General features: G+C 38.5%; 1 protein-coding gene across 1 annotated transcript in view; it reads right to left on the reverse strand.

Annotated features, from left to right (window-relative positions):
• Positions 1-146: 146 nt before the first annotated feature.
• Positions 147-25,708, reverse strand: part of ITGBL1 (integrin subunit beta like 1) — a 199,107-nt gene continuing 173,545 nt past the window's right edge. Inside the window, exons 8-11 of the mRNA XM_084880277.1 lie at positions 21,942-22,058; positions 9,351-9,497; positions 2,256-2,369; positions 147-1,296 (exon numbers count right to left, since the gene is read on the reverse strand). Coding sequence (XP_084736403.1) covers positions 1,205-1,296; positions 2,256-2,369; positions 9,351-9,497; positions 21,942-22,058 — 470 coding nt within the window. The 3' untranslated portion in view covers positions 147-1,204. The remainder of the gene's footprint in view (positions 1,297-2,255; positions 2,370-9,350; positions 9,498-21,941; positions 22,059-25,708) is intronic.

Below are 25,708 nucleotides of genomic sequence, written 5' to 3' on the forward strand. Positions count from 1 at the left end.
CCATTATGAAAATAAACATTTTGTTCCTATCATTAAGTGAATATTTGTAACTTCTATTTAAGCCATTTCTAGATTTTTCTTTCTATCCTCTGAGCTTGTGGGACTGGTACCATTTTATTGCAATGTCTCTTCTTGACTTCCATGTATGGCCCTACTTTTCCAGTGAGAAATGTATCCTTAGAAATAAGAGTCTTTTAAGAGAAATGAATGCATATTTCAGCCAATCATAGACCTAACTAGATATTGTCTTTTTGAAAGGCAAGTTACTATGCAGTAACTTCTAGGGAAAAATCAGATTCCTTGTACATATAACCCATGTCCAGTTTAAAACATGCTCAGAAAAATGACAGAAAAATGGATGCTCTTGAACAGCAAGTCATTTTTTTGTTAGTCATCAGTTGGTAAAATACATATTGACACAGTGTAAACAATTTATGTCACTATTTATTAAAAGTGTTAAATTGTACATTTTCCCATAATTTCTTCCTTCATCTTAAAAGAACTTCTTTTGTGAGTTTAGAGTGAGACTAGAGAAATGATTTAATGACTAAAAGCATTGATAATCTGGCCTCTGGCCCCCACTCCCACCCCCTACCCCAATTCAACATTGTACTTCAAGTGTGTATGTCTTCATTTCCATATGGAAACACTGAGTGATGTGGAATCCTGGCAACATATGATCAATGGATTTATGTAAGGCTGTTTTCCTTAGAGTCTAAAATGGTCCTTTCTGTGTAGGGATGTACATTTTTAACCACCATGTAATTCAGCTTTTCTCAACTCTGCAGCTAATGACATTTGAAGTCAGAAAATCCTTCGTGGGGGGCTGTCCTGTGCACTGTTGGGTGTTTAGCAGTATCTCTGGCCTCTACCCACCAGATGCCTGAAAAGCACCTTCCAGCCCCACCCAGTGTGACAATCAAAATCGCCTATAGACATTGCCGGATGTTTTCTGGGTGACAAAGTCACCCTTGTTGAGAACCACTGATGTAAATTGTAGGAGAAAATTTCTTTCCTGGTGTTATTTACATCTGAGTTTGCTTAACTCCTTTTTTAATGGGTATCCAGATTTCATTCAGGCTTTCAGAAATAGAAAAACATACAACAGTCTGTTGGACCTGTCTTCGCGGTGATTATACATGGTTTCCTCTGCATTTATATCTCTAATGGCCTAGACAAATAGGAACCCAGTCCTCTCTCATTGTTAAGGGTATTCTGTGCCAAGCCAGATTTCACATGCGTTTCCATTCCATCCGTCCCAGCACTCACAGTTTCCACAGCTACATATTCCATTCCCTGCAGTAAAATACACAGGAGATTCATTATTATGATTGAAATATACCAAGCTAATATATGTTATTATAAAACACAACTGTTCATAATCAAAGCAATTTCATTCATCCTCTGAAAACTTTCTTATTGTGCAGCCATCTTATTATTATCTTATTAAGCAGCTGTAGGAAATCTGACCTCTTAAGCATCCAGTTAGTATCAATCTAATGATGACCATCAGAATCACTTCAGCTGGGCTTCCATGTATAATTTTGTTTTTCTATGGAGAGCAGGTTATGTGTAACAATAAATGCTAAAGAACATGCAGATCCTTGACATAGGATGAAGTAGGCTGAATAATTAGCTAGAATAGGAGCCTTGTGTAGTAGGAGTGGGTAGAACATGAATGTCTAATTTAATGACACACACATACTCATCTTTTACCTGTAGTTCAAAAAAAGGAGAGTAAATATATGCCTCTATTTCCCCTGTACATTGTTTAAGAAAATATTTTATTACCAGTCATTAGGATTCAGAAACTCAGGATAGCAGTGTCTATTATATTCCTAAGTTGTTTTCATAGTCCCACCACCCCCAACACACATATTCCCTTCCCTAAAATCAAACTAACACATCAAACAGCTTTGGTGCCTGGCTCCTGTTTAAAATATATTCTAGTCCCTACACCGTGCTAAAAGTGATATAGTTGTCAAGAGAATTATTTTCTTTTGTGCAATATATAAAACTGCGTATGTGTACATTGGGGGAAGTTACTTTATATGGAATTTCCCCCCAAATCATATAATTTGGGTGCATTCTTATTTATGCCTGGGAATAATGATGGTGCTTATTCTGAAATGCCCACCTCCCTTTACGTACAGGAAAGCTCTCCTGCCCAGTGATCCACAGCAAAATGCCATGAGTGTCATTCACCTTTATTGCAAAATGTGGCATAGATCAATTAGAGTGGGCCAGGACCGCACCTGTGCAAATGAGACCATCGTGTTTGTCGCAGTCCCTGTCATCGCAGTCACAGAATTCCCCTGAAATGTACCATTCTTCGGCAGAACAAATGCACTTTCCACAGTGACAAGAACCTGAAATCACAGAGAGTGTTATTGATTGTTGCCACACAACTAAAGGTTTCCGCCCAGAGTAGAATACCATCAACATACTTGCAATCGGCTTCTAATAACCTACCTTCCAAAGGTGAACGTTTATGGAACAGCCAGTTGCTCAAAAGGGAGCTTTCCTTACTGTAATTCACAAAGGTTAACCGGAAAGGCTTCATTATGGATCTAGACAGTTGCAATTAGCCTTGAGCAAATGTTCTGTGGCTCAGTCTGGTTGAAATGTCAATGAGGGCGGAATGTGGCTGATTTTTATAGATGGCCTTCCAAAAAGGTGTTCAAAATGTATGTGTTTTTTAATTTTTTTTCTGAATTGAATCATGTTTTCAAAGTGTCTGTCTTTTAAAGGAATTGAATAGTAAGTTCTATTAAACAAGGGTGCAACTTATAATTAAAACAACTACTAAATTTATTGTGCTTATAATTTTGGATTTTTGTTTACATGATTTTCCTTAGGGTAAGGACTCACCTGCCTACTGGGTGGCTCATTAAAGTGCTAAAAATACACATACAATCACTCATGTATATTTAATTTATCCAATCTCACCTTTGGGATTTCCTGCCATAATCCAGGAGAGCTCTAATCCCTCCCCTCAAATGTCCATCTTTTATGAGGCTCTTGATCCAACCACCTTTTCCATTACTTCCCTCATTTCCTCTCTTTTTACTTCCTACCTAATTAAAAACTTCCTTTTTGGTTATTAAAGATATTTCGGCTTGCTGAAAAACCCTTTTGTTAATGGCACATTTAGAAAAGAAAATGTTTGAATTCAATGATGTCAGAGAGAGGAGAAATTTCTCTCAGCCTAAACGTTTTCACATGGCAAAATTATTTCTACAATAGCAGTAAAGAAAGTTTTCAAGTTAAAAATAAACACACAGAATAGTCTACCTCTTCCTTCTATTTCCTTGGATTGATTGCTCTTTCTACATGTGATTTCTTTTTACCAAAGATGCCTATCCTTTTAAAAGGCTGTGAAGTGGAAAAATTATTTTGACATATTCAATAAAATAACAGACTTGGTAAATTCAAAATATGCTGGGAGGAGGCAGAAATCAATCATTAGTGTCTCTATGAAACATTGCAATTAAAAAATGGTTAGAGAAAGAAACTTTTATGCATGACTGCTGTCATGAAAGGATGCCCATAAAGGTGTCCCAGACATTAAGCACCCCATGCTATTTTATATTATGGAAACTCGTATATGCATTTTAGCTGCAAGAATCCCCAATGGCCAAATTAAACTTTTGATATTCCTTGTCACACTTCTCAGGTTAAGGGAGCAGCCAGAATTAGTTACATGCTGAGAATTGTGTTTACATTTATTAACTTCTTTCTTAACCGCAGCATGGTTCCATAAACTTGTTTTACTGAGGGGCTAGGTTGCAAAATAGACAACTTTAAGAACAACTTTCAATTCTAATGAGTAATCAGTACCCTACCCATTGCTTAGGGCCTATACCTGGGCCTCCCAGGCCAGTTCTGTGAGAGTTGGTAGTCTCACTCAGGTAGAGTGTTCCTTTATTTAGAAATTTATTTATTCTAATTTTAAAGACTGTCTGTCAAATCTCTAGGCAGAGAAATGTTCAACAGTCAACTGTACATTTTGCAAATGGATAGAGCAATATTGGAAAACTTGGGGCATTCTAATGACTTCATTAGCATATCCTCAGAAGGTATCACATTTAGTGCTTTATGAGTGGAGGAAGCTTATTTGAAGAATTCCACTGTTTTTAATTGTTTCTAAAATACTATCCCCTTTATATTTCAAAATTGTTTCTACAACAGATGGAGATGTAAATGACTTTATATGTCCATAATATTTATTACACCTAGGATATACTTTTTGGCCACAATTCATGGGGGAAAAAATCACATTTCATCTTTAGACTTGTCCCCTGGCTCTAGAACTATTCCGATCACTGTTCTCACTTCCAATGCTTAGCTTCAGGCCATTGTATAGTATTTTCCTAAAACTGGTCAGCTCAGCTAAAGTGAGTGTGGTATACACGGGTAGGCCATTTGACAAGTTCATTGCATTTCCAGAAGTCTGCTAGTCACTGAAATACTTAGAGTGAAAAATGGGGATTGATTTTTGTATGTGCTATGAAAAACGAGCTTCTCTCATCAGCGTTTTCCCCAGCTGGGCTGTTCTTTCCTCTTTGTGAATTCTCAGTGCATCTCAGAGGTAGGAAATTCTTCTACTGCTTGTGAAACTAGGAGTAGCATAGCATGTAATAACAACACAGCGTGGTCATTATTAGGATGTTTTATAGCGCCTTTGTTATAGAGCGACCTGGACCTCTTCATCAATAAGCAGGGGTCAAATCGCCCACTCTGGAAAGGGAAAATCTTAGGGAAAGGATTCTGTCAGACCAATATAAGCCACATGGCTGCCAGGAGGTGACCGATTACTCAGCTCAGCTGGACTGGCACCCACTTTGGCCCATGAGACTCGGTCCAGAGTAGGGAGAAGCTGGTCCATGTTGGCAGGAACTCTAGGGTGGTAAATTCATGACCACGACACCACTAATCTATTTTCTTTCTCAGTGTGAGGACCCTTAAGAATGCTTCCATCCCCTTCTGCTTTTTTTAGTGGCTTCAATTCCTTGGGGATTCAGCCACATTTTCTCATGTGTCTTCAGAGCATTCTTAGAACTTAAGAAGGGGAAAGAAATATTCTTCTGCCTTCAAAGATAAGAAAATGGAATTGCCCAGAGCCACGGGGGCAAAAATCCGATTCCATCTACTGTTTTATCTACCTATCTGCCTATCTGTGATGCCTCTCACAAGGAAAACCTTCATATGGTTTCAAATAATGAGTTGTGTGTTCCTACTGACAGTTATATTGGGTGAGGCAACTGAAACACTGGTCCAACTCTGGTTTTTGAAGCCTAACCTTTACCCTGTTTCTTTTCAGGGATGGGGAACCTGCCAGGATGGGGTGTAAGTGAGGGATACGTGAGTGGGTGGGTGTACCATGGACTCATTCGGATGATGTGGGACTCAACAGTGCCATTGCAAGAATTCTAAGGAGATATTTAGTGATCTGTAATTACAGGCGTCTTCAGAAAGGTGATTATGTACTCTTGGATACACATAAATACTCAAGCAAGCAAACAGCCCACGAATGACAGCATGGATTCTGCAAAAGGAGCTAAACCTGGCTCTAAGGTCAGCCCTCTGGTTATTCACATAAACAGCCTGAGCATAAGGGCGAGCACCCTTGTTAGCTGCCCCATTTACAAAGTGGACTTGCTTTTCCATTCATCAAGCCTCAGGAAATGCTGCAACCAACATCCCAGCAGGCAGTTTCCACCATTGTACTCACAACTCCATCTGTCATGAAGGTCACAACAATGTATCTAGTTTTAAATTTTTCTATGGAGTGATTTATTGTCTTGGCTCTACATTTGTAAAGAAATAAAACGCTATTTCTTCATCATCTCCTGAGGTGACGGCTTTATTCACGGATCGTGAGCAGTGCATGGTGCTAACAGTTGGGTACAGGCTACCAGGCAGTGACCTCAGGCCCCCTGCTCCTCCCTGTCCCCTCCTCAGAGAAAGAAAAACACTCCAATTTCCTTTGTGAAGATCAAGGTGAGGGGTTTTCATTTACCACGTGGAGGGAAAGTATATGGAATTCTGGCAAGTCCATGAAACCTATTAAAAAAATACCCGGCGCCAATCAAATAACTTGGAATAGGTTTCTCTGCTACCTTGTCAAAACCTGTTGTCCATTTCAGGAGTTACTCTTTCTATTGTTCTTTTGTTTTGTTTTGTTTTGTTTTGTTAATTCTCAGTGGGGTTTGATTTTTAAAGAGAGTGTAAGGGAGGGGGAGATGTGAAAGAGATACATCAACTGGTTGCCTCCCACACGTGCCCCTCCCAGCTGGGGCTGGATTTCAAGCCTGCAACAAGACCCTTCAGTATAAGGGCCAATGCTCTATCCACTGAGCCAAACCAGCAAAAGCTCTTTCTCTGGTTCTTGAGGTGAGGGGTGCATGGTAACCTCTAAGGAGTCAAAAATAACAGCTGCATCCCCACTGTTCTCTGTGCCTCCGGGAGAGCATAGTTCCATGGTCTTGGTTTTAATCCTGTTCTTCTAGAATCCAGCACTGACGTCTCCAGAATGAGTGGGAAGAAAGGAGCCTGCAGCCAGCGGCTGCAAACAGAATGCCCACCGTCCTCTCCAGCGCCAGCTTGAAAGCATGCAGCCTTGAGGCAGCTTTTACAGCCAGTCTCCTTTTACAGAACTCTCTCCATTGAAGGATAAACAAACAGTTTATAATATACGCTTTCAACCCTCATTGATCTGTAGATATAATTCCATCGCCTAAAGCAAGCAATCTGAAAAAGGCATTAACTAGGGAGATTTTCTCGTTTTGTTTTGAGGGAAATGCCTCTGAGTTCACCCCCTTTTGGGGGGCCTTTTCTATATTTATGATGCTGAAAATCTCTCCTCAGAATGTAATGACTTTAATGAAACGTTTTTTTCTTGAAAACAAACTACCCCTCTTCTTTGCATGAAATTCAGCTAAGAAATGACAGAATGGTATTTACCATACAGGTGAGCACGGCTGTCTCTCTCTCTCTCTCTCTCTCTCTCTCTCTCTCTCTCTCTCTCTCTCTCTCTGTGTGTGTGTGTGTGTGTGTGTCTGTGTGTGTGTGTGTTCTCTTCCTATACTGGCAATTGGACATGACTAGCAAAGACCCACTTATGAACAATGTTAGTGATTTTATATTGTCTAGGAAACACACACACACACACACACACACACACACAAAAATGATTTTTAAAATAAGCACACCAATGTTCTAATACAAAAGTTTCATTCAGTAGAATTTCTCAGAAAAGCTAATAGCCTTATTTCAAGGATAATGCCTTCATGAAAACCAACAACGACAACAACAAAAGTATCTAAATTAGGGGTGTCGAACTCAATCAGAGAAGGGGCCAAAATCTAAAATCCAGCCTAAATCGCGGGCCGAATGGTTTACTGAACAGTCATAAACTGACAATGTCATAAACTGACAGCGGAGTGCAGTGATGACAGCGCGGTGCGGGCCACATTGCAAGGCCTGGCGGGCTGGATTTGGCCTGCGGGCCTTGTGTTTGACACATGTGATCTAAATGCTAGCTTTGTGTTTGAAGCTATACTCAGGGGGGAAAAAAACAACAACAAAAAAAACCCTCTAATTCAAACAAATTAGTCATTCTTAGTATTTTTTTATACACAGGACAGTCCCTTCTGACCCGATAAAATTTCTTCCCGCCCCCTCCTTCCATTTCCTCCCTGATAGTTAATTCTATTCCTACCACCTTTACTGTTATCTTTGTTAATCTCTTCCTAGGCAAATCCTTCTCTGTCTCTTCCTTTTAACCTTTCCTTCCTTCTACCAACAGAGCTTCTTTTTTCTTTTTAAAAAGTTTTTTTAATTGAATTTTAGAGAGAGAGAAAGGGAGAGGAAGAGAGAGAAAAGAAACAGTGATATGAGAGCAAGACGTCCTAGCTGGGATGGAGCCCAAAACCTGGGATGATTCCCAAAAGGTTGGGAATCAAATTGGCAACCTTTCAGTGCACAAGAGGATGCCCACCCAACTGAGCCAAACCTGCCAGGGCCAACAGAACTCCTTGAACCTAGAGCGAGTGTATCAGGACCTGAGGGCCCCTGAGAACTGAAATGTTGAGAGATTTGATTAGGACTTGGAATTAGAATGAATTCCATACGAGAACAAATGGGGAACAAAGTGATTGCTTTAGATGCATTTAAGTGCTGCTTGGCCACTGTAATTGCATTAGGTGGGAGGCAAGGCCTCCTTGCCAGAACTCTGTAAACACCAATCTCAAACAAAGAATTCCTGGAAACCAAGGACATGCTCGTCTATTAAAATGAGCATGTTTGTATCCTTTTTCAACCTTCCTCCTGGCACCAAATATGGTCACCACATCCATCTGATTTTATTTTTTGCAATGACGTCAAGAGGCCCTTTTTATCCGGAGAGCATTGGCCTTGGTGATGATCAGTAAGTGACAGCCACTGTTGAGGGGCACATCCCAGGGGCGAGTTCTGCTGAGACCTCCTCAGCAGACTGACTTTGTTTCGCTGTTTTTTTCTTCAGAAACATATTTACCTGCACTCCTGACCCAGGGTAGGTGTTGGAGAGTAGATGTAGCTTCAGCTCTAAAAGTCTGAAAAGGGAGGTGGTTTGTCCTGCAAGGAGGTCACTGAGCCGAAGAGGAGAGCTGGAGAATGACATTCAGTTCCAGACGGGGCAGCTCCCTAACATTTGGTGAGAATCCCATGAGCTTCCAGAGCGTTTTATGCAGAGCTGTCCCTGGCTCTGCTATTTCACAGGTGAACTCAATGATTGGGGGGGCCCATTCAGGTCCCAACATATCTTATAGTTCTTTCTTCTTTATACAATTATTATTATTATTATTATTATTATTTTAAAAAGATATTTTATTGATTTTTCACAGAGAGGAAGAGAGAGGGATAGAGAGCCAGAAACATCGATGAGAGAGAAACATTGATCAGCTGCTTCTTGCGCATCCTTTATTGGGGATGTGCCCACAACCAAGGTACATGCCCTTGACCGGAATCAAACCTGGAACCCTTCAGTCTGCAGGCTGATGCTCTATGCTCTGAGCCAAACCGGTTTTGGCTCTTTATACAATTATTAATTGCATTTCATTCACCATCAGGTTGTATACAAGTGGCTGAGAATCTTTTCACATGCAACCCATCTCATGCATTTCATTTTCTTGGATACTACACTTCACCTGGTTCACTTTCAAACTTAATAAGGGCTGGTACAAACAGAGGATGGAGTGATTTTCATTCAAGCAAAGTGCAGTCTGAAAGAGGTGTTTGCTACGGGCTGCTGTAGGAGCCACGTGTCCCAGCAGGGATCCAGGCCAAGCTCTGGCAGAGACACTCACCCTTTCCGGAGCACAGTATGCCATCTGCTGACTCACACAGACTCCTGCTCAGTTCCTCCGTCATGTTGCACTTCCTGGGATGTTGGCAGAGCCTCCCGAACCATCCTCTCTCACACACGCAGCGGCCACAGGAACACGTGCCGTGGCCTACGAAGCAACCACAGGGCGGGGAGGGAGAAGGAGACGGTAAATATCTGGCTGATTGCAGTGTCTAAGGAAGAAATATGTAAACCACAGTTTTGGTTTCCCATCTAGCAAACACTCATTCCCTTTATGCATAGTCATAGGGCGTGTGACTGCTGAAAAGAACTTCACAAGGAAGTTCCAGCTCTACATAGTGCATGTGAATGGACTCAAGAGAGAAAGAAACCTTGAAACAATTTGACATGGAATTTTACTATCTTTTATTAATACAAAATACGTCATTTGTGTTTTTAGCAGTATGGAATCTGTGCTTTTCTTTGCTGTGCACACCATGAGACCCAGAGCAACAGGCAAGACTAGTCACGTGACCGTTGGTGTAGCATTTATCGATTACAATCCTACTGTTTACTAAAGAAAAGAAACTATTAATTTTCACAAGAAATAAATGGCATCTGGTATTATATTTCTTTATTTGTGTGCCTCTCTACTTATTAATAAGAACAGATCTAAGTGTAAGTAACCATTGTCTCTCTGTTGTTGTCTACAAGTTAGAAACAGCATGAGACTTTGATTTATGTCTTCAACTTTCTTTTCCTTTTGTTTCCATCACTGACTCCTGGTTTAGGGGATATTTATCTTTTGTCAATATATACAACATTGTATTTGTGGCAAGTATTCATTGGCATACACATCTGTCTAGTTGCTTGCCACCAATACCCATTAGATTGCACCATCCTCCTAAAATGTTTCTTGTTTCCAATCAAAGCTTTATCTTTTTTAAAAAAAATCCTTTTTTAAGAATTGTATTAGAGCCAAATCTCTCCAAACAGGACAAAACAGCTATTTGTTTGGCTGTTTTGAGTCTTACCGAGTCTCTATTATGAACAGAGCATTTTGCTAAGCACCAGGGTATGCAAAAGCAAGCATCAAGGACACAGTTGTTGTCATTCCAACTGCTCAGCCTCTGAACCTCTTGACACCATTCTGTCTTGAACATTTGCTGTGGCAGGACCTTCAGAGTAAACCTATTCCATCTGCTTCCTACTGTATTCAGCTTTGCACAGGAGGGATTAGGGGCCAAGGCTGAATATTTTGCAATTTGTGGTCATGATTAATTTAACCTAAACTCCCACAAACTCAGGTAAGTTTTTCCATAACACATGATCATCTGGAAGTTCATGGAAAGCAAATGGGAGGCAAACTCAAAAGAGAACTGGATTAACAGACCTGTTTCCAACAGCCTCTTCTTATCCATATGTTGATTTACTAAATTTAATCTCACAGCCCTTTGATTCGAGTATCATCTCCATTTTATGGTCAATAAATTAAGATCTAGGGAAACAAAGCAATTTTACCCCAAGCGCATTGCTCAACCACACAGAATCAGACCTTGATGCCAATTTCTCGGATTTCAATGTCCAATCTTTTTACATTGATTCACATTGCTTCTATATTTCATTTTGGAAAATGAATGATGACTATCAATTTGAGACAAATAGAAACCTTTTCTTAATTGCTATCTTTTTTAGCTGCTACATAGTTAGAAGGCATACTTTGACATTCATGGGCTCTTACTTTTTGAAAAGTGTTTCCTGTATTGGTTTTTATGACATTAGACTCTCCTTATCTTTTCAACACTCCTCCATTGTTTATTTATTCTACTTTTTTCCTGACCCAAATTAATGTGGGCATCCTAATTGTCTATCATCAAACATATTTTATCTCTCTATTATTTCCTTTTTTGAATAATTCATCACCTCACAGAATTTCTAATAACCTCAATCAATGATCGAAGGACTGTACCACACCTGAGATTCCATACTTTGTGTTCTACCAGCATATAACATTGATACTTCTCAACCTGCATATAAAATTTTCTTTCTAAAAGCTGCTCTTCTATATTGTCCATTTATTTTAAGGATATAACTTTCAGTCAACCAGTTTGAAATGTTTTGAACCACATTTGAATCCCTGTTACTCCCCTCATCTAAAGAGTTGCCAGGATCTATTGAAACTAACTCCAACGTATCCACTCATATCACCATCATAAACCTTTGAGAAACCTTCCTGTCATGTCTTCTCCAATATTCCTGCCCACAGCTTCCTATTTCACCACTTACATCACAGCCTTCATATCTAGTGCTGTATGACTCCCCAATGTTTATAATATGAAGTTCACCCACTTTCCTTGTTTTATGTTCCTGAAATAAAGTGCCAAGCTACTTTTCCAACCTTAAAATCTCTCCTCTTCTCCTCTTACATATACCTCTTGATCTTACCAAGTTGACCTACTCCTTCTTCTCAATGCATTCCCTGCACTTTTTTGATTTCATATTTTTGTTTTAATAAAAAAAAAAATGCTGTCCTCTGTCCTCCTACTTCACACATCCAGATCCTACTTAGTTTTCAAACCTCTGTGAAAACTTTCCTAATACTCCCAAGGGAAATTCGTCTTATCCTTTGAATTTCAGCACCACCTTATTTCTCACCTCAATGGTGGAACTGGATGTCTTCTACCTTGTAGTGTGTAGTTATTTATTAAATAAAACTTTTCCTTGACTGTGAATTCCTTGAGAGTAGAATCACTTCTGATCATCACTGTAGCCTTCAGAGTGCCAAGCACACTGCCTTAATCATAGCAGATTTTCAAAAGACTTTTAGATTGAGATTATTTTTTAAACAACATCTCCTCATTCACAAAATTAATCACAACTGAGAACTGTAAACTGAATCCAGGACATGTTTACAGGTCATCTGGTTAAAGAACTGTCCGTCAAGACCAATGAACAGTTCTTGGTTGACTATTTTGTTTCTACATTCTCTAAAGTGGAGTGAAGTTAGAGAACTGGTGTCCCATAAGAGCTACACAATCAATCAATAGTTAATAATAGATGGTATCTTGACTTTGCCAATAAAACAAAAGTGAGGTCTACTTAAGAAATTCAAAAAAAAAAAGGTATAAATCTTTGGGGGTAGATAATCTGGTGTACACAATAAGTAAGAAAGCAATAGAGAGCATCTAATACCAAACCCATTGAGCTATGGACTTTTTAAATGTCTATGTTTCCTACTGACTCAGGTTAGTAAGAATTATAATCAATTTGGCATAACTAGAATAATTAAATCTCTATTTCAGAGAAAAGGATTCTGCCTTTGACTTAGAATATCATTGAGAATAACTCAATGTAAGGATAGGTGATTGGTCTTTACTTACTAGTTCATTTGTCACATCTTTCTATAGCATTAGGTTGGCATCTAACCTAGACAATAGTCAAAATGCATTGGTATTTACATGCTTTCATTCACCATTTACATAACTTCCCTTTAGTTAAAAACATATTAAATGCTTTCAGTAATATCTTCTTTATAAACTTTTATAATTGTAGCCATACAATTCAAGAGCTATTTGTGGTGCACCAGGCATTATAATAACCTACCATTATAGGGTTTTCAGTGCACAAGGGGAAAAAACAAGTAACACAGGAACAAATGCATTTGAGCTATGGAGCCATTAGAGAGGACATTCTTATATTCAATAGTGAGAATGCTGTTTACTGGGCTTGTTAGGGAAGGATCCGTGATAACCAAGGGATGAGAAGCAGCCATAGAGGCAATATTCTAGGAAAGCTAATGAAAATTTCTTGGAATAGGGAAGAACTTGGCATGTTTTAGGCAGTGAAAAAAAAAGCCAATGTGTTTGAAGAATAATGAGTAAGAAAAATGGAATAAATAATGAAGTTGGAGAAATATTCAGGAATGAGAGCATAACAAACTGTTTATTTTTGGTAAGGAGTTTGAATTTTATTCCAATAGAAATAGGAAATCATAGAATAGTGTGAAGCAAGAGTGATGTGATGTAATTTACAATTTGTACATTTAACTTGACAGTTAAGTGTGAGAAATTAAGGTGTGCTGGGAAGAAGTGAATACGGGGAAAGTGAGATAGTATTGCAATAGCCCAAGAAAAAGGTAATAGAGGCTTAAAATAGGATGGTGTAAGAGCAAATGAAAAGGAAATGGAGATATACTTTGTTAGTGGCACTAATGAGACTTACTGTTGAATTGGATGTGGCAGGTGACAGAAAGAAAGCTACAAAATAGATTGAATAATGCTTTTGATTATCTAAGGAAGTTTAGGAGGGAGAGGTTGAGAGCAGCAAATCAGCTGTTTTGAGCCTCATGTGATTGAGATTTTTTTTTTTTTTTTGGTAGGAATTTTTTTTTTGGCATTTACTAAGAGTGGACTTTGGGGGTTTTAGGGGTATGTAAGTCTATCTTTAGAAGATACTACAAGGAGTTTCTGAAAGTGGTTGTAAGAAGCTATACAAACTATAAAAATATGGAAGTTCAATTGCTCTCCACCTTCATCAGTAAATGGTGCTGTCAGTGGTTTTATTTTGTCATTTTATTAATGTTTGGTTTTGTTTTCTTTTTACCTTTTTACGTGAGATACTTCTAAGACAACCATGTGGAAAGTTAAGGAAGCAATTGGCACTAATCTGGTGGGGAGGACAGGTGAGGGCTAAGCATATCCATGCTGCAGTTTCTGCAAGAAGATGGCATTTAAAGCTTTGGAAGTGAATGAACCTACTTAGGAAGAAACTCCAATAGTTAAGGCTAACATAGAGGAGGAGAAGCCAGACAAAGTATGAACCTTAAGTACAGAAGCAGAAAAATAAAATGATTGTGTTGTCTCAAAATGACAAAGAAGGCCATTAAGAAAGCCTATTAAGTGGAATGTTCCTGAAAATTGGTTTAAAAAAATAAGATTATAACAGTAGTTTCAGTCAGCTTTTGCTGTACCAAACCTACTCTATTGCCACTTAGGTCTCTGAATAGCTCTCCTAGGGGTTGCAGAACTATTGTAGAAATATACAGATTTCAGTGAGAACACTGTCTCTGTTTTGTGGGAGATTCCAAAGAATCCAGTGATACATTATATTGTTATAAGTGTACAATAATAGGTCAACCTAGAACAAAGATGGAGGAAGAAGCAGCCTAATGAACCATTTGAAGTACACTAAATCTACCTTCACCTGACTTCTCAAATCTTCAGACAGGTGAGTAGTTTTCCATTCCATCTCCATTTCCAGTGCCATCCATTCTGTCCCAAATACTTACCCCCATCAGTGATTTTTGTTCCTACTCCTATTTCTTTCCCCACACCAAAATATTCCCTAAGAAAGCTCTAGACCTTGTGTGGTCTAATTTAAATTTATTAAGCAAAATTAAAAATTCAGCTTCTCAGTTGCACTAGTCACATTGCACGTGCTCAGCAGCTACATGTGACCAAAGGCTGTTGTGTTGAATAATTCAGAGTTAGAACATTTTCATCATCTTTGAAAATCCTATTGGACAGTGCTGCTCTAGACAATGAAGACAATGACCCTTTCTAATAAAATTCACTGGCTCAGAGACACTTTTCCTTAAAACACTGCAATGATGGTTCTCAATTGGGAAACTGGGCCATGAATGGATACTGATTGTGTCAGATATGATATTCTGCCTGGCTGACATTCTTTTCCCCTTGTTAATATTAGGAGAGCACTTGTTTTGTTATTGTTGTTTGTTTATTTGTTTGTTTTTGAGGGAAGTGATAATATGTCCATATGGAAGATGTTTTATTACCCAGGCTCCTTTTTACTAGAGGTGCCCCTAGGACAGAGCTCTAATAATCCTATCTAATAAAAGGGTAATATCCAAATTAACCATCACTCTATCACAAAGATGGTGGTGCCCATAGTAGCGCTCAATCCCCTCAGCCCCACCAGAATCCCCCAGTCCTGGGAGATGCGGGGGGTGGGGGGAGACACTGAGAGCAGGTAGCATGAGTGGTCTGGCAGAATGCTTGCTTCATCACCATAGTGACAAGGGAAGCATCCTGCCCTGGCCATGGAGGGCCTTTGGGCCAGCCACCGAGAGCCTCTGGGAAGTGGGCACAGAGCTGCCAGGCCCTGCAGAGAGCTACTAGTGCATGGATTCATGTGCAGAGCTACTAGTTGAGATATAAGAGAAAACCTTGTGGGTGAGGTTTCCAGGAAAGTGATTATTTTCCAAAGAAAATGGGACAGACTCAGTTAGCAAGTGTCCTTTGTCCGTTTTCCTTCCCCTTTCTTCTTTCCTGGAAGATGGACGCAGCTGGAGGTTTTCTAGGAGCATGGCAATAAAAGTCACACTGGAAAGACAGAGTGGGAGGGGAGCTAGGAGAGGTGAGGGGTGTTGCTGGGTGGGTAGTCACCTCAGCATCCATCTCTGAAGTGACAACAGGCAGACTTATTTGTTTAAATTGCCTTCAGCCCACCACAGTCCTAACTGATACACTTCACAAACACAGAAAAGAGGTTTGTGAATTGGACATGTAATTTGGAGACAATCCCACTACTGCCTCTATTGTCCAGCTAAGAAAGACTTGGCCTGATGTCCTCCTCAGCATGAGAAACCCCGTGGTGCTGGGCTCCCTGCCCTCACACACTCAGGCTGCAGGAGCTCCTTCCAATTGCAGCTACAACGAAAGAACTCCCCAGAGAAATGTAAATGGATTGTGTGATTAAGAGGTGGCTCTTCATTATCCCCACTTGTTTTTTAAATTGGACTCGTGGGCAGCTATTCCAGGAGCATAGAAGGAAGAAGGCAAACAATAAGCAGTCCATTTCTTATTCTCGCCCTGGGTAGATGGTGTGCAGGAGGAAGGGCTCTGGTCGAGTTTGTTAGGCTACAAACGAATACACATGAGCCAACCTGTAGATTTATTTTCATTATGAAATATTAAAGTCATATGCTAATAAAAATGAGTCTATCTTAAGGACTATCACTTGGGACAAAGCATTTTCTTTTAGCAGCGATTTATCTGATTTTAGAAATCCATGCATATATAGGCTATGTAAGATTTTTTTTAATGTTTCTATGGTCATTGAGCATGACTCTCCGATAAGTTAACTAAATGGAAAAAAGTCTTCATACTGACTTACTTTTTGCCAGTCATTTTCAGGTTGTAATTTTGGTGTAATCAAAACGGAACTGCTTAGAATTACATAATTATGTACATTCACCTTCAGGTACAATTGCTAATTTATCCCAGCCTGCCAGAACTGGTTTAATCATCTTCAGGGTTATTGTTAGGAAGGTGGAGAAACAACTGGCTATCAGTTCTCCCGCATAAGCTGATTACCGTATTTTCCAGCGTATAAGACGACCCCCTAATTTTACAGTTAAAACATAGGTTTAGGCCTATATTCGCTGTCTAAGACTACCCCCCACTTCAAAGAAAAGACTTACTTTGCTGTCAAGATCTGCAGGTAACTTTTGTGCAATTTTGGTCTTTTGCCCCGATTTTCGGTTGACTTTTTTTCATTTCAAAAGTTGTTTTATACGCCGGAAAATGCGGTAGGTAGGTTTATGGATGTTTTTTGGTTTTGTTATTTGTTGTTAGCTGAAATGCTGCTATGGAGTTAGGGACCTGAATTTTGCTCTGAACACACAGAGGATACATGGGGTTCTAGTTCATCCCTCCAGGTGAGAGGCTAAAGAAGGGATGGCTCAGTGTCTGGTGGTGAACTGAGAAAAATACTCAAATTGGTGGTTCTCAATTTTGTCTTCCTCTGAAGCCACACCAGAGGGATGATGTCAGTGAGTTTCACACACTCGGGGTAGTAAGATCTGTTCACCATCAGCTGCCAAGTGATGGGAGACTAAAGGCTCCGAACAAACTAGTTGCCACTCCTTCCCTGACACAGCAATGCAGGGTTGTAGGATCCCAACTTCCTTCCAAAGCATTTTGTAACTGGTGCCTCAATACATCTTAAATGAATTGTTTTGTCCTCTTATGGCAATGGACACTTGAATCTTCTACTTTGCATTGCATACATAGGGCATTCACTGATTGCCTGCTTATCACATAGTAAGAGGCATTTTTCATTCTGTGTGTCTCATTCTCACATAAAGCCAATAGCTGGGGATTATTATCTTTATTGTACAAATGAGTAAATCAAGGCAGAAAGACCAAATGGCCCTTCCAAGTTACTACCATGTTTCCCCGAAAATAAGACATCCTCCGAAAATAAGACCTACTTATAGGTTTCTTTCTGAGTGAAATATAAGACATCCGCCCGAAAATAAGCCCCCCCCCCCCCCGGCTAAACATGAGAGATTTGGTCCACTGATTCTGAAAGAAACGGAGCCACAAGAAATTCACCAGGAAATTCAGGAATTGGATTGTTATGATGATGTTCCAGAAGATGATGACATGATTGTCATTGAATAAATGAGTAAATTCTTAATACTGTAGGATTCACAGTTTGTCTGGTTTGTGTTGACAACTACCATACTACCGTACTGTATACAGGTAATAAATTTCCTTTATTTTCATTTAACAATAAATGTGTACTGTATTCTTCTTCATGGAAAAATAAGACATCCCCTGAAAATAAGACCTAGTGCATCTTTGGGAGCAAAAATTAATATAAGACACTGTCTTATTTTCCGGGAAACAGGGTACAACTAGTGGGAAACAGCCAGAAACCAAATGCTGGTCTTTTTTGATATGAGGTTCACATTCATTTTGCTGCAGGGTGTGTTGCCTCACTTTGTTTAAAAGAAAATGGTTCCTTCTGCCCACTAAAATCTCATGTGAAAAAAAAAAAATGTAGCAGAGTGTACCCAACACAAACTGAAGCAACTCAACATTCCATAGAATGTGGACTTTCCTTACACAAAGTATCAAAATACCCACAGAAGATTCATAAGTCTAGATTCAAAAAGAGATCTACCCCTTAAAAAAAAAAAACTAGAAGGAAATACAACACAATGTTATCAGGTATTATTTTTGGATGGTGGAGTTGTGGGTGATTTTTATTTTTTTAAAATATTATTTTAGTTTTATTAAGTATTGAAGGGAAAACATTATTATAAAAATATTTTACAATGTCCTGATATCTAAAGATGAACAAAGTAAAATAAAGGGAGGGAATAATATCTGTTATAAATAATAAGTGAGTAAATAGTTTGAAAAAATCCTTCCAAGGATGAATTCAAGAGCAGCTGAGAAAAACTTCTGATATAAAAAAATTAAATAAATATTTTCCCTCAACATATAAAATATTTTTCACCTTTGCTTAACTTTCTCAGGCCTAAAATGTTCACATCCTTTTTTCATACTTCTAGGTATTAGCCATTCAAGGTCCACGTCAAATGGTAACTCCAACGTGAAGAATTCTCTAATCCAAAACTGGAGTCAATACTCCTTAATTTACTTGTGGTTCCCTTAATTTATAATTTATTCTAAAAAGTTCTTAAGCATCAACTTTTTTCCTGAGTTTGAGGATACAATAATTTTTCAGAGGAAAAAGGTTTTATTATATCCACGAGAGTTGTGTAGACTTGAAGAAAAGAACTTACAATAAAAGGTGTTGGTATTTTAATGAAGGAATTACAGTATGGAGGAAGTATAAAATAATTTCAGAAAGGCGTTCCAAAGGAGATGATTTGGAAGAATTGGAAAACGATAAGGAGCAATTTAGAAGGAGAAGCAAAGATAAGGAATACAATGCAGGTAAAAGGAACAAAATCTTAACACACTTAAGTTTGTCCATCTCTATTGCCCTCCATGAAAAAACTCACTTTTTCAATAAATGGAGGCAATTAGACCAATAAAAGCATAGTCTCTTTCACCCATCCAATCACTGAAGCCATCAAGATTCATCCTTGATTCCTCTCTGCCCCTTACTCAGATTATTAAACCATGAATTTCTATAAATGCTGCTTGTACCCTTAGGGCAGCAGTAGGAGCAAGTGGGGCTTTTTAAGATTGCCATTCGGCACTAGTCTCCTTAGAAGGACATGGGGTAGGAACCACATCCGGGCAGATGGACAATATTGGGCCATCCTCTCCATGGGAATCCTGGCAAGGATTCATGAAGATGACAACTCAACATAGTGGTCTAGGGATTACCTTCTCTTCAGATAACACAATTCAGATGCACAGATTTGAGATCCGTGTTGCACAGATGTTGTTCCAACTTAGTTGAAAACTAAAGATGAAAGTGGAAGTGGTTGAGATTACTCAAGGGCAACAAATAGCAAGCAGAAATAGCATCCAACAACATCCATTTTAAGGGAAACAGATTTCTTGGTAAGCTCTGGGAGATGAGCAAAAATAAGAAATTAAGTATTGTAGTTAAGAGAGAAGTCTGAGAAGAAATGGATGGGGAAGGTATTTCTGAGGCCCAGGGAGGAGACCATTTCATGGGGCTTTCAGAGTAGAGTAACTATAACTCTATGCTAAAAAGAGGTCATGCATTATAGAATGAGAACTAAAAATCAACCAGAAACTGGGCAGCTAGGAATTATTAAATAAATTTAGGAAGATTTGCTTATGTGAACTGGCTGGAGATAGAGCAAGTTTCCATGGAACCAAGGTTAGAGGTAATGACATCTAGTGATTAATAATATTTAAGGGCATATGTATTTAAAGTGCAATGCAAGGCTTTATGTGGAATAAGTATGCAGTAAGTATTTGCTGATATGATTAAATTTGTGCTATATACATAATAGGATATTATTAAATAAATGAGAGAGGTGTCCTTATAATAATGGGTATTTTTAGATAGAATGAGAAATACAGAAACTTTGCCAGTGCGTTTTTTTGGCTTGAGGAACCCTAATGGCCAGTGTCTTCTTAATTGTGCTCCTCCATGCTTGGGTGAATCCATGTGAAACTTCTTCACAGAAGAAGCACTGCAGGGTAAGAGACACTAAAAATACTTCTGAGATGAATGACAGTCACTTTGATTTGATAGCTCAGTGTCAAGTGTGATAAGAATGACCAGAAAGGAGAAATCATCAATGCCACCCAAAACTGAAGACCAGACAGTCACAGCTCTGAATACATTGGGGGAAGTAAGTATCACCCTTAAACTTGAAAGCTCATGAAAGGTATTGACAAGCTGTGTTATTTAGGATAAACGTGAGTGTGGAGATATTTCACCCTCTCCTCTCCTTCCTGGAGCCCTTTCATCATGATAAAAAATGAAGAGATCAATAACAAGGAAAACAAAAAATGTACTCACTGGAATGTGTAAAGGATGTGTAGATATAAGAGGTTTCTACAATATCAACCATTTCAAACAAGTCACCAGAGCAGCTGGGCAAGGAGACCCAGGTGAGGTAGACACTGCATGCCAGAGAAAATGGCAATGATAACAAGGTCTTCTGTAGGTGCCAGGCAGGCTTTCTATACCGCATTGTGAAAACAAAATGAGTCAATACACATACTGTACTGAACAAAAAAGACGGTACTCTGCTTAGATACTTCTGGTAACTAATACCAGTGACGGGACAATCTCAACTAAAAGTAATATTGATATGAAGTCTAAACAGTTTAATGTCACGCTGGGGAAAACTGTGATATAGGGAAAGATCTGTGAACCTAACATCAGTGTCAGATCGTGGGTCTGCCGCTGTTTAGCTATGGGACATCCACACCTCAAACCTCACTCACTTTTCTATTTGTAAGATGAAGAAAGCAGGAACAATTCCTGAAGGTGGCTGCCTTGAGGGCTGCGTGAAATAAACCACTTGGCACCACAGTCCTTAAAAAGGGCCTTTACCTTGGCTCACAAAGGAAAGAAAGAAGACATTTTTGGTTAACTTGCAAGTGTTTCATGGTTGGTTGGAGAGATAATACTATGGTAGATATACATGGATATTAGACAGATGGTAGTGATAATGTCCCTGCCTTTTCTATGTTGCACCTGCATGCTGATTTTATCCAGTAAAGTGCCCACTTGCGTTATGGTAACTATCTTGAAGAAAGACAGCTATGTTCTTTTAGTCTGGTTCCACTGAACTATGAGAATAATGTTGACTGCCATTCCCTCCCCTGGATGAAGACCAGATAGACATTGTCAACCTTCTACCTCTGGGACTCTCAGTTTTGCTGATTACCTTTTATCTGTCTCGTTTGTTCTTTGCAGTTTCTTGCTTTCATAAGCTCTTATTTGGGTCTCAGAGCCATTATGGGAACTGAGATATTGTATATCCTGTGATTTTGTAATTAAACTTAGGAAGCTATCTTACTGTGTATGTGTGTGTGTGTGTTTTATTTTTCAAGTTTATGGGTGATACCTACTTCCCCCAGGATTTATGAGCACAATAATAAGAATCACCTTAAACTGTTCAGTGGCAGCAAAGCCTTTACTATCTCCATAGAATTTAGTTTGGTCTCAACCACCTTTTATGAATAGTGCACTGTGTACTTTCACATGCTCTTAAATCAAGAGTCTAAGAACATATAGGTCATTACAAACATAACTGTATATTGCTTTTAGGTTGAATTGTGTACTAATTTTTGTTTATCTTCTTTTCAACAGTTAAAAAAAAAAAGATAAGTAGAATAAGGAAGGCAGGCGAAGCATGTTGCATGCAGTAGCGGAAAGCTGATAAATTGTTCACCTCCACAGACCACGCCGTCGAGGTCTTCACAGCGGCGATCATCACACTCGCATGTCTTCCCATAAACCCTGCGATCCCCCGGCGGGTAGCAGGTGCATTTGCCACATTCACATTTACCTGCAAAATACAAAGGGGGAGCACGTACATCAGGAGAGTCACAGAACCAGGAAGGCTTTCAAAGGAAACAAGCACACTATTAAACCCAGACAGACCTCCGGACCACTTCTAGGCCGTACCTGATTCTAGCTCAGCAAATAACTTTCTGAACCCCCTATGGTAAGCTGAAGGTCAGACATAAACACCCAGGTGGTAGAGAGTGAAAGTGCCAATTGCTGGCTCGGAAGTCAGTCACCTTTACTACTGTCCACCTTTTGTTTCTTTCATCTTTGAAGACCAATTTAGTTATTAAACTCTCTGGGTATTTTATATTCATCTTAGTTTGATGGTACCATTGAATGTAACTGAACCAACTTTACATATATTGAGAAATTTAGCCTAATGTGGTCACTTAAAAATATTTTTATTTTAGGTGTATCCACCACATGAAGAAAAACATGTTCATTGGTACATTGCAATATGGCATGTTAGTGATTATTTTGCATTAATTTTATAGTTCTCTAAACACATTTTAACACGGAGCACATGTCACTGCACATGACTTAAATATCTTTATCATTTTTGACTTAAAAAATAAACATATAAATATTTTTTGGAATGAGTTTGGTTCATAGTTGAGAACTGCCTTAACTATTATCATTATGACTTTTATCATCACTTCCTGGGCTATAAAAATGTATCAACCATTATAATTTCTTAAATTCCATCATTTTGTTTTCCTAATACCACCCATTGACTAACCACTATCATTTACTAAACAAGAAAAAACAGAAACATATTAAGGCCACGTTACTTTCCATGGTGATCCAGTTCATAAGGGGGAGATTCAAAACTTATGCCCATTCTCATTAATGCTAAAGTGTGCACACTTAACCATTGAGCCATGCTACACCTTAGTATGCTCATAACAGAGCACCAGAAGACTATACGAGGAGTAAATTCCTTTTGTTGGAGGAATTTGGACTAGTTTGCCAAAATTTCAGCTGGGTAACTACTTTGAGACATCTGTTACTCTCTGTCATTAGCCAGCCATCATAATTATACACCCACTGAAATGATCATGAGATGCTTCAGGGCTGACCCCACACTGTGGTTAGTCATTCTGTTGCTGCATTTGTATCTTGTTAAAAAAAATTCCGAGTTGGTAGAGAGTGGGAGAAGGGAAAATTAGTATTTAGAATCATATAATTTCAGAGCTGTCATGAAAGATAATCCAATGCAGTGATTCATTATATTTTCTGGCAAAAGTGTCGGGGGGTCGCGGTTCCTTGGAGAAACTGGTGAAAGACATGGTAAGAGATACTCCTGTTCTGGCTGCCCTTCAACCTGTCTGTTTTTCTACTTGGAGACAGTCCCAAGTTCAGCAGAACTTGACAGTGGCCAAGACAAGGACACATCAGATACTCTTGGCAGGGCTTTGATTTTTGAGGGTGACTTCAAGGGCACAGGGTCTGTGCAACAGCACAGTAGTGAGTGTCCAGAGGCAGTGAGCTTGGCACACAGCGGCTAGTGGTGGCAACAGGGCCTGGTCTTGGCAGTGCCTTGCTTAGCTGGAGTGATTGTCCAGCATTGCATTCTGCGCCTAATCCCTTCTAATTCAATCCTGTTTCATTCCAGTTCATAAAATTGGTTTCTATTGTTTGCTATCAAGAACTATAACTGGTAGACTTCAGATCTCTCCTTGGAAGAACATACCAGCATACATTTATTTTTTTTGTAAAATGTCAGGAAGGTCCATGACTTGCTGTAATTTATTTAATAGATGAGGAAACTCAAGCATGCTGAGGCTAAAGGATTTGCCTAAAGCCAGAGAAGTAGACATTGGCAGTGTTGGTGCTAGAAACCAGATCTTCTGAGCCCCAGTTACCTTCTGGCATGCATAAGTGGATGTGTGAATGATAATAATAATCCAGACTGTGGAGACAGAGACAAACTACTAGCAAAGAAGAGTAATGAAATACAGTAAATATCTATGATTTTTGATCAAAATATATTTTACTCAAACATTTCAAATTTGATATTCATATCAAATACAAAATACTCTAAGTCAATACATTTACAAGAAGCACAGTATATAGCTCTATGTGCAAGAAATCATTTTAATAAATAAAATACACCTCACTCAATTTAGATCTTTTTACTTTAAAATTTCTCACAATAATTAAGATGTGTTTATGTTTGCCACAAATATTAGATTAAAATTTAAAGTCTTGCTGCACTTACTCTAAAATATCTCCTATAGGAAATTCAATAATTATTAACAACCTGTTTTGTGTGAATAATTTGATTATATAATATTATTAATGTTAAACAAAAGATATGTGCTATGCTATATAATTTACAATTTATTTTCGCTAAGTGTTAACTCCAAATGCAAATTTTGTAGAATGATTTCTAAGTATCAAAATCTTAAATTGTTTTGAGCAAAATTATTGGCTTTTTTTATAATAAAAATTTATTCTGAAACAGTAAGTCATGTTATTTAATGGTTAAAGTTTTTCAATATTTGTTTTAATGGAAAATTCACATGATCACTAGACATATATAATGACCTTCTCCTCTTGAGCATATGGGAAATGAAAACTAAATCCACAATGAGATTCTTCCCCTAACTAATTAGATAAACAAGCATTCAAAAAATGACCATAAGTTTGGCAGTGTTTTGGAAGTACAAAACAGGTTTTTGTTTGATATGTTTTCACAGCTAGTGAAAGTATAAGTTAGTATAATATTTGGGAAGACTAGCATTCCCTGGTAAGTCAATATGCATAATATATAAACTAGAAACTAAATTCTTGGCTATATTCCCTAAAGAAAAGCATACACATTTGTACCAGGAGATATTCCAGATGAATCAGAGAAACACTATTCCAAGTAGTCTCAAAGGAAAAATATCCCAAATGTTTATCAATAATAGAATAGATAAATAACAACTATATTCTCAAATGGAACACTGTACAACAATTAAAATGAAGGAAGCACCATTGCTTGCACATCATGCTTAAATCTTAAAAATGTAGAGTGTAAGAAGCCAGCCACAAATAATAAACATTATTAGATGATCTAATTTCAAAACAGGCAATGCCAAACACCTTAATGTTTAGGAATATATGCTTAGCTGGACAACTAAAGACAGGTGTAGAGCTGATTACCAAGAAAGTGAGAATAATGGTCATCTTTTCAGGTGGGGGTTGGGGTGGGTATGTGGGGTATTTGGCAAGAGATAAGAGGTTGCTTTTGGGATTCTGGCTTTACTCTGCTTCTGCACCTCAGTCATGGTTTGATGTGTGATTATTTTACAAAACTTCATAATGCTATAAATTAACACACCATATACTTTTCTAGGCATGAAGGATCTTTTTAAGAAACAAGGCTAGTATATCTGGTGGGCCATGTTGCAAAATTAATCAGTTCCTTTACTTAACTCCTTACAACTAAATAGATTCCCAGTGGATTCAACATTTAAATGTAAAAGCTTAAAACATAAAATGCTAGACAGAAATATAGGTAGGAGTTTTCATAACCCTAAGATGGGAAAGACTACATAAGACAACAAACCAGAAATATAACCTTAACCATTGATAAATTTAACCATAAAATATGACATTTAAATTATTTAAAGCAATGAATAGCACAAGACTAAAAATAAA

This window comes from Pipistrellus hanaki (genome assembly GCF_964339955.1).
Source record: "Pipistrellus hanaki genome assembly, chromosome: 3".
NCBI classification, from domain to species: Eukaryota; Metazoa; Chordata; class Mammalia; order Chiroptera; family Vespertilionidae; genus Pipistrellus; species Pipistrellus hanaki.